This window comes from Lampetra planeri, chromosome 3 (genome assembly GCF_965212315.1).
Source record: "Lampetra planeri chromosome 3, kcLamPlan1.2.h2, whole genome shotgun sequence".
NCBI lineage: Eukaryota > Metazoa > Chordata > Hyperoartia > Petromyzontiformes > Petromyzontidae > Lampetra > Lampetra planeri.
In genome coordinates this window covers 27,973,458-27,988,480 of record NC_136109.1, presented here as the reverse complement: position 1 = coordinate 27,988,480, position 15,023 = coordinate 27,973,458, and the positions used below count along the sequence as shown (strand labels likewise).

At 53.1% G+C, this 15,023-nt stretch overlaps 1 protein-coding gene across 1 annotated transcript in view; it reads right to left on the bottom strand.

The window, feature by feature from the left end:
• The window catches only part of LOC144734827 (transmembrane protein 266-like), a 99,673-nt gene extending 87,012 nt beyond the window's left edge, over positions 1-12,661 (bottom strand). Inside the window, exons 1-2 of the mRNA XM_078617224.1 lie at positions 12,486-12,661; positions 6,625-6,804 (exon numbers count right to left, since the gene is read on the bottom strand). Coding sequence (XP_078473350.1) covers positions 6,625-6,742 — 118 coding nt within the window. The 5' untranslated portion in view covers positions 6,743-6,804; positions 12,486-12,661. The remainder of the gene's footprint in view (positions 1-6,624; positions 6,805-12,485) is intronic.
• Between the last annotated feature and the right edge of the window lie 2,362 nt (positions 12,662-15,023).

The following is a 15,023-nucleotide window of genomic DNA, read 5'->3' as shown; positions in this document are numbered from 1 at the left end:
AGGCAGGACACGTGGGGTTATTATACTGGCAACCACGCTAATCGGAGAAGGACAACAAACTAAACACAAAAAGCAGTTCTAAAATAAATTAGTTTTCAATCTAGATTTAAAAGTGTATGGTTCCAGCGGCTTGCTAATATCGGAAGAGACAGTGACCATCTATATTCAATGGCCAGCCAAAAGCTGCTGCTGCGAGGATGACCCGAGTTCGTGGGATGGTTTATGCTCCTTGACGAGATCAGCAAGGTATCGTGGTTCATTTGTGGCAATCACTTTGTGTGTAATGAGCACGACCTCATCATGTATTCGTTCGGCAACCGGAACCGAATGCAGCTCAGCGCGTCACTGGATGGATGCGGTCCATCCAGTGACGCGCTCGATGGCTCCGAGGCTAGCGGCCACAGTGTTCGGGATTTTGCCAAACGCGGCAAAATGTGGCATAATGACTGTGGCAATAAGGCATCGGCTCGATTCCTATTATGTATACAACCTTGAAGAAAAAGCGAAAGGATAAACTAGTGTATGTTGCCTCCATCAGCGACTAAATGAAGCCAAAACGGAGGGATCAATATTTACCGTGTTGTCTTGTTGTTTGAGGAATTAGACCAGCAGGAAGAACGCGTGGCAAACAAGGGGGTTGTGGTTGGGGGGTGGTGGGAGGGGGAGGATGGGTGGGGGCGGGGAGATGGGGGAGCGGGTGCGGTGGCGTTGAGTGGCAGCGGAGTGCAGCGAGGAAGGATGGCTTCAGAATGCCAATTGCGTCTGTTCAATTCTCCGCCCACACCCCCGCCCGCAACCCTTGCCACCCACCGACGCCGCCACCTCCCAGCCCCATAGCATGGGGGGGTGGGGGGGTTGGAGTGAGCTAAGCCCCCCTCCTCCCTGCTAAATTCTAACAGTCAAGTCAAATTGTTGATACACAAATGAGTCCAATTAGGCAATGGGCGTCACAGCCTTTCTTGGTATGCATCGGGAGTGAGAATGCGTGAGAGACGACATCGCTCAACTCCGTTGAGCAGCCAGCCACGTTTAACATTGGCCGGGCTTTTGCAATGCCCCCTTGTGCGATGCTACGGGGATTCTGCCATCACCGCCATCGCAACCAGATCTCCATACCTCGCCACCCACTCAACCACCCACCCAACGTAAGCCTCTCACGAGAACACCACCCATCCGTCCGCCACCCCCGCCACCATCTCCCTCCTCGAGTAACGACGCGCGGACCCTCTGTGCGGATTGCCGACGCCTGCCCAGGAGCCTAACGTGCAATGGCAGCTTTAATAACGGAGTCGCTCTGAACCAAATTGCCCCGTAACATTTTGTTCATCTTAATATTCATTTCGGCACATGGAGTCAATGGATTCTCTGAAGGTGGCGGCGACGTGACTGCACTCCTAAATCCCCCGCCAGTCAGGGAATGGTGGGGAGGTGGTGGTGGTGGTGCTGGGGGGAGGGTGGGGTGGGGAGGGGCGGGGGCTGGGGGGGAGGCTGGGGGGGGGCTTCTCTATATTCTGCCGGGGACGCCCGCCTCCCTCGCCGAGACCGAACGATTGCATTCGGCAAATTGTGGTTCAAAGGCGCCTCCGAGGCTGTGATTGTCAACCTCGCTTGCGTCTCCTCCTCTGTCTGTCCGCGTGCACCGTTATATTTATTTATTTACTTCGTAAAGGAGAGCCAATTAAAAACGTGTTAGCGCGCGTCCGCGATGACGTATAATCCATTTAGGTTCCTCAGTGCCACAGAGAGGGGGGTTATGAATTTTTTATTTTTTTTTAATCCATTGAGCTTGCTACGTACATGGCGCATCGCTGCATGGAACTTCAGAGAGGGCTTTGCTCGATGCAGTGAGCGCTGTGACGTACGCGTGCACACGCATGTATTTATAAACATAAACCCATGTCTGTATGTATGCACGCATTAATGTTTCATAGGCGCATTAACGTCACGTGATGTTTTCTGCCATTAAATATTCACAAGGGGGGAGCGGTGGGGCAGTGGTTAGGGCAACGCGCTATGAACCTGTTGACCCGAGCTTGATTCGCAGGCATGGCTGACAGCGGTGGCAAGTGATGGCTAAATAAGTCCTGGCCACGGCCCCCTCCTTCATCAAACCGCATTGAGCTGCATTGGCTTCCGGTTGCCGAACGAATACGTGGTGAGGTCGCACTCATTGCACACAAAGTGCTCGCCACAAATGAACCGCGATACCTCGCTGATCTCGTCAAGGAGCATAAACCATCACGTGAATTCCGGTCATCCTCGGGGTTGTTTCTGCAGAGGCTCGCGTGCTGCGTCATGAACCTGCTGGCCTACGTTTGATTCCCAGACATGGCTAACATCTGTGGCGAGTGCTATCTGGACAGGTCCAAGCCCTCCTTTCACCAACTCACACTGACCAGTGCGGTGAAGGGTAGCCTAAACAACACATGCCCAACGCAGCATGGTGCTTGCCGTCCTCAATACGTGAATAGGGAAGGGTCTGAAGGTTACGTTTTCAACAATTTGTTTAATTCTAAATATTCACAGTCTGGGATGCAGCTTCATTGGCGGAGTAGTGGGCCTCTCAACTGTGACATTCTGAGTTCAAAACCGAGTCTTGGTTGGCTAATCCCATCATCGAGGTCTATCTGGGGTCAGTAAAGTGAGCACCAGTTAGACAGAAGCCACACTACTTTGAGCAGGAAGGCCAACATTGGCCATCCTGCAAAAAGACTGGTCGACACCTTAGGAATGTGGAATTTCCAGCACCGACTCACGAGGGTGCTGGACACTGACAAGGCGTCTGAATCCGTCGCACGCGGGATTGCGCAATCGTGGTGGCGGTGCTGAATGGACAGCGCCGGGCAGTGATGGCGATCACGACCGAGCGCCCCCAGCCTTGTGACAAAATACTTGGAGCATGCGGTCAGGTGGCGTGGCTCTCGAGTGTGCAGGCAGTGCGACTGCACCGTCCGTAAACTTCCCCCTCCCCCCTCTCCCCACGGCCTAGGGACGCCGGGTAACGAGGAGGCGGTGGGAGGAAGTGGCCCCAGGATGGCCCGGTCCCATCGCTTGCACGAGGGCCCATTCCAAACAAAGCTCCGCCACTGCACGCGATGGAGCATTGCTCAGATCCATCACGAGCATGACAAGTGTTTCGCGTGCGTAGCGATGGCGTTACGCCCCAGCCACGGGCATCGTTGCCACTGCGATGATGTGCGCTGTAAATCTGTGATGAGCGTCGGCGCGTCTTGCGGTTGGTCCGCGACCAGCGTCGCGCATCTGTGACGAGGTCGGGCCCAGCGTGCAGGGCAGCGTGCGGGGCAACGTGCAGGGCAGCGTGCAGGGCAGCGTACGGGGCAACGTGCTGGGCAGCATGCAGGGCAGCGTGCGGGGCAGCGTGTGGGGCAGCGTGCGGCCGTGGCCAACGAGTCTCCGGCGGTGAGCGACGCAGCAAGCGTTGCCCCAGCCGGCTCGGCTCCAGCTGCGACGAGTTAATTAGCGAGGCGCCCCCTGCTCAACCGAGCCAACCCAAATGGCGTGGAGGGGCTTGGGATGAGGCAGAGGGAAAATCCCGATGTTTTTTTTTTCTTTAACACCCCCTTCATAATGAACATCTGTTTCTGCTCCGCCCTGAGGAATATTTACGTGTCAATTGTCAAATCTCGTTACCAAAATGGGCCCATAATTGTGGAATTCAATGAATAATGCCGATTAATGAATATCTTCAGCACACACAATGAGCTCCATTAGCAACATCCGTATTCATTAGCGGCGTTTCACAAAGCGTGCAATGCACATAAATGGTGGATGAAACAATGCGCGCCGGGTTCTGGCGCCCGCATGACTGCTCACACGCCGGGTCAATCAGCTTTGGTCAAATTTCCCCATGAGGTCCTCTGACCTTGAAAGGATCCATACTTTGCGTCCGCCATTAAATCGTGTCCTTTTGGAAATAAATTGGTTAATGCCACCTCTGCCATGCTGTGTAAGTTGTATTTTTCGTCCGTAAAAATGTGTGGACGTTTGATTTGAGCTCTTTTGCTTTTTGCGCCATCGAAGGTGTTAATCCGTTACGCATTAATCCTCGCAGTCGAATCTGCGAGATGTTTGACAGCTCTTCCCTCGGACGTGTGGGTTTTCTCCAGGCGCTCCGCGTGTCCGCCTATGACTGCGTCACCTTCAATGTTGCCCGATCTCACGAGACCTCAGAAGCCAAGCAGGGAGTTTGGGCTTTGCTAGTGCTGGAAAGGAAGGCTACATGGGAATAGCAGGTCTCATCGGCTTGGACGACAAGGTGGCAAGACAACGACGCTACAGAAATGGATTATTAAATCCATCTGTGCGGAACTTGGAGCGTTACTTTATCACATGCGTGGATACGTTCGCTCTCTTCCAAAATTTCCAATCGCTAATTAATGGGATGAGCCAAACGTTCCCAATCCAGGACCCTCCTGGAAAAGAGTTATGAGACTCATGAAGGCTTTCATTGACAAATGTATGTCCTGACTCTACCATTCATAGCATGTAGTCGTAATAAAACTACTAATTATTTCTAAAAAATATATAAAAACTATTTATATTTTACAAGGTAAACCCCACTGAGCTATATAGCTCTTTTTCAGAAGCGACCTGGTCACTAATGATAGCTTAACGAAGTGGCTTATCACGTGGAAATGTATAGCAGTGAAATACTCTAAACGCATGTTGATTCTAAATGCGGAGGGAAAAAACCCGAGGATCCAGAGAAAAATCCACGTGAAAACAGGGAGAGAGACACGCAAACTCCATATACTGTATACAGGCGTCAGGGTTAGGATTGAAACCACGACCTCCAGCATTCCAGGCGAGGGAGTTAACATCTCCTAGCCACTGCGGCGGCCCATAATCATCAGCAGCCATGATCAATCCACTGCTTGATAAATACCTCCCCCAGCCATCGTCACTGTGCCATTAATATTGCGTGGTCGTTAACGACCATTGCACGGGGTGCTAAATACAAGTGGCTACAAAAAACGGATCCGAGCGTGCGTGCGCACACGTGTTAGCGCAGCAGCATGCTTGCAAATGATGCCTTAGCGCAGCTGCCTCGGGCCTGGTCCACAGGGCTACGAGGAGCCTTTGGATTTTAATTGCGCGGCGCGATGGTGCAAATGGACGGAAGAGACGCCGCCGTCAGCAGCCCGTGGCTTGCCGAAGAAGCCGTCAGAAAAGCCGTGCATGACTCAGTTAACGTTCGAGAAGCTGGGGAAACAAGCGGTGAGTCACGGCCCGAGGGGCTGACTAAATTTGGCACATCTCTCCTCTCGAAGCAGCGGAGAAAAATTTCTGTTTTTACGTAGATATGTAAATTTGACAACACCGCCGTGATGTTTGACGGTGAGCACGCTCGACTTGCAATCCGGCGTTTGTGTCTGTGATCTATCTGTCAGAGCAGTTAATGTGCACCGATTGAAAACTTTATGTTGCAGGCAAATCGATAAGCTGCGTTTCATGACCAAATTCGGTTTTTTTCCCCAAAAGCAACTCCTTCTTCCCATATTTACCTCGTGTTTTATTTATCGTATTTTCGATCTCAATTTCATTGTTTCCATGGCTGTGTTCTACCCAGCCATTAAATTGTTGCTCCTCACCAAGGACTCTGACCGAGCTGAACTCGGCGCCATGTGTCAGAGCCACGCTGGCGAGACATTGGACAGCCCGGGGGGGGGGGGGCGGCAATCCACGCAACGACACCGCAACCACCGCTCCTCAACCGCTCGCCTCTCAGCACGCACGCTTCTTCGAACGTCCACGGTTCGCGAATTCCTCCGATGGGGTGGTTATGGGGTCGGCGGCAAGAACCAACGATAGGCGTTCGACGGGTGACCTTTGAACTCTGCTAAATCCCCCCCCCCCCGCCCAAGAACAACGCATCCTAGAAAATTGCAGCCATCGCTTAACAAAAACAAAAATATATATATAAGCCAACAAAATGGCTCGGAACACTTTTAAATAAAAACAAGATATGATGGCGACGGTAATAATAAAATAACGAGGAGGGGAACATCTCATCGCCCCCTCCTCACGTGAAAAGGTTTCGCTGGGCCCCTGACAGCTCGCTCCTCCTCACTGGGACTCACGGGCTACTGACGAACTCTCGGACTCACGGGCTACTGACGAACACGGCCCGTCATTGCGCGGCGAGGAGGCGCCCCAAACCCCCACCTCTGCCCTGCCGGAGGCCACCACGTGCACTCGTCAAAAAATGGCGAACCAGACACGCTGGTGGGTGGTTGTTTGGTGGTTGTCGATTGCAGGTTGTGTGGTTGCGTGGTTGGTTCGCGGGTGGTTGGTGGGTGGGCATGTGGGTCGGTGGGTTTGGTTAGTAAGCATTGTGTGGATGAATGGTGAGTGGGTGGGTGCATTGGTGGGTCGTTGGTTGTGTGCTTGTTGGTGGGTGTGTGAGTTGATGGTTGCCTAGCTGTATGGTTGACTGATTGACTTGTTGATGCAGTGGAGGATTGATCAGTTGGTGGGTGGTTAGGTGGTTGTTGGGCAGGTGGTCAGTTGGTAGGTTGGTGATTAATCAAAGTCATGTTTGAGTGGCTAGCTGGTTGATTGATTGGTTGACGTGGGGGTTGTGGCAGGAGTGCGGGAGGGCACCTGTCATCAAACACCTCCCCATCCTCGCTGGGGGGGCGGCCGGGACTCGCGGGAGCCAGGTCCAGCAGAGGAATCTCCGTGGCGACGCGAGCATCGTTGCCCTTCCTCTCGCCGTCATCCTCCACCAGCCGGGAGATGGTGTCCAGCTCCATGACTGCGTTGGTCAGCCCGCTGGGCAACCTGGGGTCAAAGGGCAACAGAGGAGGCAGGATTGTCCGGACGAGGGAATGGTCAAGGGTAAAGACGATCACTGCCGCGCGCGCTTTCGGATGCGCTTCTGCGGCCGTCTGGAAGCTTCTTCCTTTCGATAAAGGAAGCCACTGGAACAATGGCACTTTTAAATTATCTTAGATTGAAAACGCATTTTTTTAGCACTGCTTTTGGTGCGTTAGTTTGTTTCTCTTCTCACGCACTTCCGATTAGCACGGTTCGCTATGTACAGTGGAAAATAAATTCAGCGCACACACGTGTGCAAGGGGTGACGCGGCCAAGTTGGCGTGGGCCCCGGTGCAAGAAATTCAATTGGGGAGGCCAGTCCAATTCCTGCCCCCCCCCCAATCTCACTCCCCCCCCCCCCACCACCCTTCATAGCCAGCGACAGGGCCCCAGGTGCAGTTGCACCGCTTGTACACTCGCTGCATCAGCTGTGCACACTGAACGACGACAACGGGACGGTGGCGTGGGAACCGCGGAGAGACGTCGTTGGCACCCCCGATCGCCCCCCGTGCTCTCGTTACGTTTTTGCAGCAATTTCCAAGAAGATGCGCGTCGCTCTCGCCGCTGATTCAATTAGGCGCGTTATTTTTTTTGCATTTAATACCTGAATTTTTCTCGCCGCAGTCAAACATTGATTTAATTTACCCTCCCGTTAACTGAACGTATTAATCAATGCGAACGAGACAGTGCGTAATTAGTACTGTATGATGATAATAATTAGTAATAATAATAACCGCAACGGCGCACGAGCATGGTGCGTGAAATTAATTTCGTGTACTCAAAAACCCGACAGCATCCCAAAAAATTAACAGAATGGATATTTCTTTCCCCCCACCACCCACCCCCTCTACCCCCCCCAAACCAACTAATAACACGTACATAAATTAACACACGACCATCAACGGAGGGGGGAATATTGCGCCCCGTTCCTTAATGGCGGAGCGCCGCACTCCCTAAGCCTTTCACTGAACAGCCCAGTGAACAAAGCTATCCGGGAGAAGTCACACGTGGCGAGTTAAATGGATCTCTTGGTGACCCCCCGGCCCATGCCTCAGCAGCTGTCGTGTGCACTCGCCACCGCCGCCGCGTATAGATATCTCATCCTCAACATTTCCAGCTTAACACCCACGGCGCTTTGTCCACTACCGAAACGCTGATCCACCAGCGCCGCACACCGCTTCCCCGGCTCGCTCCGCTCCTCACCTCCGGTTTTTAGGCAAGAGGGGGGGGGTTGTGGAATCAATAACGCCTCCCGCCTAGGGAATGCGGGAATAGGGGGCCGTGGTCTGGCGACCGAGACAAAGGCTCCCGGAGAGAGAGATTAAAGAACAGGTAACCCCCCCCCCCCCTCAACGTCACCACCGCCCCCCCCCCCCCCCGGAATGAGCCAATCGTGTTAACCCAGCAAAGCCAAATCCAAACGCAGCCCGTTTGTCTTTGTTCCCCGGGCTTCGTGACACGCGCACGTGGGGGGCCCACGTGGGGGCGGCCCGAGAGCCACCGCGCCTCGTCTGCGTGATACACTTTGTCACCGAGTTAGGGCGCGTGTTCACGTGCGTTGTACACTACGTCACGGAGTTGTGGTGCGTTTGATGTACATTATACACTGCATAACGAAATTAGCGGCTTTAATATACATGATGCACCACGTTACGGTATGCCCGTGCATTTGAAATACATCATCAACTACGAAATTATTTTCCGCCGCATTTCGCATGCTTCTCATACATATTTACAAAACTGCGTTTTCAACGGACTGTACGTTAATCGCTGTGACACTCATCGACACAACCGATTTTCCGGCGTCACACCTCAACTTGTTGAGATTTTGTCTACCACCTTTTAGCGCATGCACTCACGCACCCACCCACGCACCCACCCACGCACCCAACCACCCACCCACGTACCCAACGCACCCACCCACGCACCGAACCGCCCACCCACGAACCCACGCACCCACCCACGCATTTAACCACCCAACCACGTACCCACGCACCCACCCACGCACCCATCCACGAACCCACCCACCCACGCACCCACCCACCCACGCACCGAACCGCCCACCCACATACCCATGCACCCACCCACGCACCCACCCACGAACCCACGCACCCACCCACGCACCCACCCACCCACGCACGCACCCACCCACGCACCCACCCACGCGCTCACCCACACACCCACCCACGTACCCACGCACCCACCCACGCACCCACCCACGCACGCACTCACGCACTCACGCACCCACCCACGCACCCACCACGCGTGCCAGCGCGCCGTTTTAATTTGAACCGGCGCATCCCATCGTGCCATTTCGCCCTCGCCGGCATGCACACCGGGCCCCTACCGCCCAACATCAACCGCTGTAGCCACGAGCAAACAGGACAACAACGATAGCAACGACGACAACAACCACCACAGCAACAACAACGACAGCAACAACAACGACGACAACAACAACAACAATAACAACGATAATAACAACCACAACAACAATAACAACAACCACAACAACGACGACAACCACAACAACAACGACAGCAACAACAACGACGACGACAACCAAAACAACCGAACATTTGAAATTCCTCTCCGCTCAGCCCCCTCCCGCTGTCGCCCCACCAACAGTTTCGCGCGGCTGCCCGTCACCGTTTTGTGTGTGTGCCGATCACCCCGCACAGCCGCACCACTGCAAGGCCCCATTACCCGGGCCATATGGCCTCGCAATTGACCCCTGGACGCGCGCGCGGCACCTCCAATTTTTTCCGAGCTAGACTGCCGCCCCATTACGTGATTAAGGTTGCGCTGGGCCCCTCTCCCCGAGGATAAAAAAAAACCCAAAACGCTTGGGGGTTTGTGCGCGGGGACATTGATTAAATCCCCGTGCAGTGTGCGTAGATACACGTGCACACATACGTAACATATACATAATATATATATGTACGCAAACTCAACACATTCGTCGTAAAAGAAAGAAATATATTTATATAGTCGGTGACAGAATCAGAAACGTTATTCATCCTGGAGAAATCCGATGAGCCACGATGCTCTTTTTCAAAGAGCAAAGGGCACGGGGTTGGAAAGTTACAACGACGACGTTTCGGGCAATGCCCATGTTTCATGGCCCTTCTTCTTCGCAGCTAGTGAGCGATGTGCGATGAAGAAGCGCCATTTCCCGGACAAGTCACCGATTATATGTATATATTTTTTCCCATTTTAAGGCCAGGCGGTGTTATCTGACGAGTTGCGTTCAGACTGTGTGTTGCTGCACGCCACTGCCAACGCAGCAGCAGCAGCAGCAAATGATTTGTCCCCGTGTAGCCCCCTGGCCCACGGAACGCTCTTCCACAAGATATCAGGGATCTATCCGAGCCTGTGGACACTAATAAAAAGAAATGCGTCTTAAAACCAATTTATACGCTTCCGCTTATTAAACTTTTAGTTAATTCAGGGAATGGATTATAATGTAATTATGTGTTATGCTGAGTGTCTGATGCTACTGCTTCCGTGTCCCGTACAGCGCTTTGAGATCCTTGATGAAAAGCGCTAAAATCAATGGGATTATTATTCACAATACAGAGTTTTTTTGGGTCAGATCACGTAAATATATGAATGTGTCGTTAAACCCGGCACCACCTGCCACAGCCAATTAGTAACCTGACGTGTACGTGACAAAGCTTACTAATTGGCTGTGTCGGGTGGTGGCGGGTTTAACGACACATGATAATGGTCGCGAAAGCCTACGTGTTAAACGGAATTATTATTTTTGTCTGAGTCAGCGAGGAACGGCAGACAAGGAATGGTACGCATCGGAGAGGAAGGTGGAGCACAGCGGTGTACGGCAGAGCGCAGTGCAACAAAGATGATGCATTGTTGTACTCTACTACTACGTTCCCGCGTCGTCTCCGCTCCTCGCCTTCACCAGCTCGCACCGACCGCCGCGGTGAAGTGTGGTCAAATCACAACCCGCGACCCCACACGGCATGTGGGAAACGCTCATCCAGCAGCGGATTGACAAAGCGCCGTGCATGCACACATTACCATTACCGCAATCATTCACTACGCACGTATAAATAACGCCGACAGTAACATACACGTGCAAACTTGAAGCGTGTCAGCGACGAGACGCACCTCGAGCACACGCCGACGACGATGATGATGATGATGATTTGACGAGCCTGACTTTGCGCGCCGTTCCTCATTCAGCATCAGCACGTGGCAGCACATTGCGCACTGCCCCTTTCGTTCCGATTGTTTACCGCAAACCGGCGCCATTTGTGCGGTCAGATATTTGCAAAAATTACCCTTCTGAAGCGCCGCCGCTTTACGACTGTAAATCACCACAATTTGACTCCATTACCGTGCTCAGTGCACGACGAAGAAAATGCGGCTTCCTGCATTAAACTAATTGCATTATGGCCACTCTGGCTGTGAAAAGACCCATAACATCCCACCAAGGACCGATACAAGAGGACGTCCGGAATATATTACGTTTTACAACCAATCTGTGTCGTCACAGCAAGTAACCCTTATGAGAAAAACACACACACATTATAAATGAGCTATGCGCGGTATTTATAAATTAAGAGGCGAGTGTGAGCTTTTGTGGAGGGGGGGGGGCGGGGGATTGGGGAAAGGAGCCCACGACAAGATTGCGGGAATTTCTAGACGTTCGTGCAGAAAGGCCGTTGATATTTCGATATTTAAAGAGGCGGTGACAATAAGCGGCAATCTTGGTGGCCGGGAGCCCTCGGCAGCGCTGACTCAGGGTGGGGTGATGTGAAAGGCCGGGGCCAGAGAGATAGACTGTCCGGTTGAAAATAATCTGGCCAGACTGTGGGATTGTATCAAGCAAAGGAGAAATAGTGTTTCTCGTGGCCGAAATTGAATCAGGTGGAATTGGAGCGCGGACGCGCGCGTGCGTGCAGGCGCGCGCGCGGGTCTCTATGGCGGCGGTGGTGCCCGATCAGCTCGGCTGAAAAGGCACGCCGCAGATGGCTCGCTCCGGATTTGTTACCCGAACGGGAGATGGGGGGGGGGCTGAGCGGCGGCGTTAAACAGCGGGGGGAGACGAGGCCGATGGCCTGGCACACGAGCACTGCTCCCGCGGCACTCACCATGGCAAGGACATTAAAAAAACTAAAATTCCAAAAGCGTGTAAATATATTTCAAAAAAGATTGCAACGCATTGCAGCACTCTCGACCGGATAGCGTCGTAACGGGAGCGACTGTCGCAACTCCTTACCGATGGCACGGGGAGGGGGCACGCGCCTGCCATCTACGGCTACATCACGCGGCCACGCCGAGTTTTGCCGTAAATGTTGCGGTCCAAGTGCCCCCCCCCCCTCCCTGCCCGTTTGTAGAAAATGCATTGGGCTTGTATTTCACAGCGTCGACGGCTCCAGAAATAGCCACTGCAATTGACCGAGTGATTAAACATTTCCTCCCCGAGCCGCCACTAACACCCCCCCCCCCCTCTCCAAGCTTCAAACCCATAAAATTAACTCATTCGCTGCGGGCGCTTTGTCCGCACGAGCCGAAAATGCCTCGGTCCAAATCACAGGGCCCACAAAGGGGCGCCAATGCCCGATTCGCGATTCTCGGACTCTCGCGATTCGCGCTCGTAGACTCGGCGCGGCACTCACAATGGGCTGGTCATTCCGGCGAGCGGAGAGATGAGGTGCCAAGTGCCCTCCACCCTGAATCTTAGCTCAGTTTGAGCTGGTCCCGGGGGCTACGCGGAATCGGCGGTGATGGACACGGCGACGGCGCTCGTGGGCGCGCACATCCACGTGAGCCGAGCTCGCCCCCTCGCTCACTCGCTTGCCTGCGCACACGGACGGACGGAAGGACGGGAGGGTGGACACACGCACGCACGCACCGCACAGCGACGTCACTGTCAAGGTGGTGTCTGTAGTTCGGCGGTGGCACCTGGGAGAGAGTCAGTGTGCCTGAACACAACTCACGCATATCGAGGAGACGACATTCAAAGCCACGCAACGGACAGATTGAATAATCCGTCGCTGAATAATGCATCGCAGAGCGTTAGTTGTGTTTAGTTTAATGTCCTTCTCCCGCACCTCCGGTTATCACGGTGGGTTACGTACGGTGCGAAAAAAGTTCAACGTAAATACAGAGCTTCTCTCTGTGGTGTGGTCATGTCAGAAGAATGCTGCCAAACAGGAATCCAGGAAAACGTGATGCCAATGTTGGTGGAAGGTAACAGAGGCAGATGACATCTGAGAATGAAAACTCATTTCTTTCCAACAGCTTTTTGTATTTAGATTGTTGTCCTTCCCCCGCACCTCCGATTAGCGTACGGTGCAAAAGAAGTTCAACGTACGTACATGGATACGAGAAAAAGAGAGACTGCTGGAATGGTGGGCTCTAAAGTCGAGGAATTACACGGGGACATCAGCAACAGATGAGGTATGATCGCTAACAGTGGATGACTGGAGCTGCTGTGCAGAGGTTTGTGGACCCAGTTTATATGACCTCCATCACCCATTTAATACATTTATTTTACGTAATTTAATTTCGGAATTTTTATTCACAGAACCCAACTCAATTTTGAACACTCAGTGTATAATTTTTTTACAAAATAGCCCTCATTAAGACATTTTGCTTTTAAAACCATTACACGGCAGTGTTTAACCTTCCTTTAGAGCGTTCCTAGGTGGCACAATTAAAAAATAAAAGACAGAGGAGCCACATGGCACTCGTTTAAATGGAAATTCACATGGAATACAGGCATGAGACACACGCTGCTTTGACATCCGTTTTTATCCCAGGAGAACAGAATATCTAATAATAATACCCTTTAAGGTGTCCACGGAAAGCTTCACTGAGTCACAAGACTGTTTTTTTTTTCAAGAAGGGTCTTGCATTTGCACGTCTGGTTAGTTATATTCATGAGCGATTGAGCACGTGGCAGGACAGCTGGGGCCCCGGATAAATCCACGCACACAAGGAAGAGCGCAGTACTCGGAGCTGCACACGGATACATTTAATACACAGATTCAATCCAATGAATTGTCCGTCGAAAAATGCTTTGTAGTTCATCGGATTCCTCCAGTATAAATAATCTGGTTCTGAATCATCAGTATATCAACCCCACGTGCCATGCTGCCATCTACTGGTCACCTCGGAGCCCCAGCCCACAATTGCGGCCATGCAACTCAAACTATAGACCACGTAGTAATCCCATAGAGACAGCACGGAGACTCAGAGACACATAGAGAGACCCATAGAGATGCATTAAAGACAAGGCACAGTGCGATTGTGGCCATACAATCAAAACTACGGACCATAACAGCAAAACACTGTAGTCTCTGCTCCTTCAACGGGTGAGGAGGTACAGCAAAACGACACGAATTCTCTCCTGAAGCCCTCTCGTTGTGGCTAGCAGACCTCGACATTGGCACTTAGCTCCTGAACCACACTGCCGTGTAACGCAAGAACAGCTCCAAACTTGTACAACTATCCAAAGGACTCACCAGGCTCAACAAAAATCCTGCTCAGCTTCCGAGAGGCGATATCCGGCGCACTCGGGGTTAGACGATTCGCTCCGAGCCTCGGAAAGTGGTCGCGGGGGGGGGGCGACTCTCTCGCCGCGCATCGGGCAGCGTCTGCAGATGCAGTGGGCAACGTGGAGCGCACTGAACGTGACGCCAGGTTCGTCGTCTGGCCACTAAGCTGCGTCCGCCGTTTCGTCTGGCTCCGACGCCTTTGCCAAATGCCGCCGTCATAAATAGCCACATCGGGCACCTTCCGACGAATATCGCCTCCAATGCCCATGTAGGCAGAGTGAATTTAACTTTTCAAGCGCCGCTCGCTTTAGTCCAGGAGAACGCGAGATTGTCATGAGCGGCTGACTTCATGCCACAACATCGGAAATCAAAGCATGGGGTTTGAGCCTCCCCTCCACCCCTCCCCTTCACCCCTCCACCCCTCCCCTCCATCCCTCCACCCCTCCCCTCCATCCCTCCACCCCTCCCCTCCATCCCTCCACCCCTCCCCTCCATCCCTCCACCCCTCCCCTCCGCCCCTCCCCTCCCCTCCACCCCTCCCCTCCATCCCTCCACCCCTCCCCTCCATCCCTCCACCCCTCCCCTCCATCCCTCCACCCCTCCCCTCCATCCCTCCTGCTCATTTGCCACCCTTGACTTGGCCGCCAAGTTTTT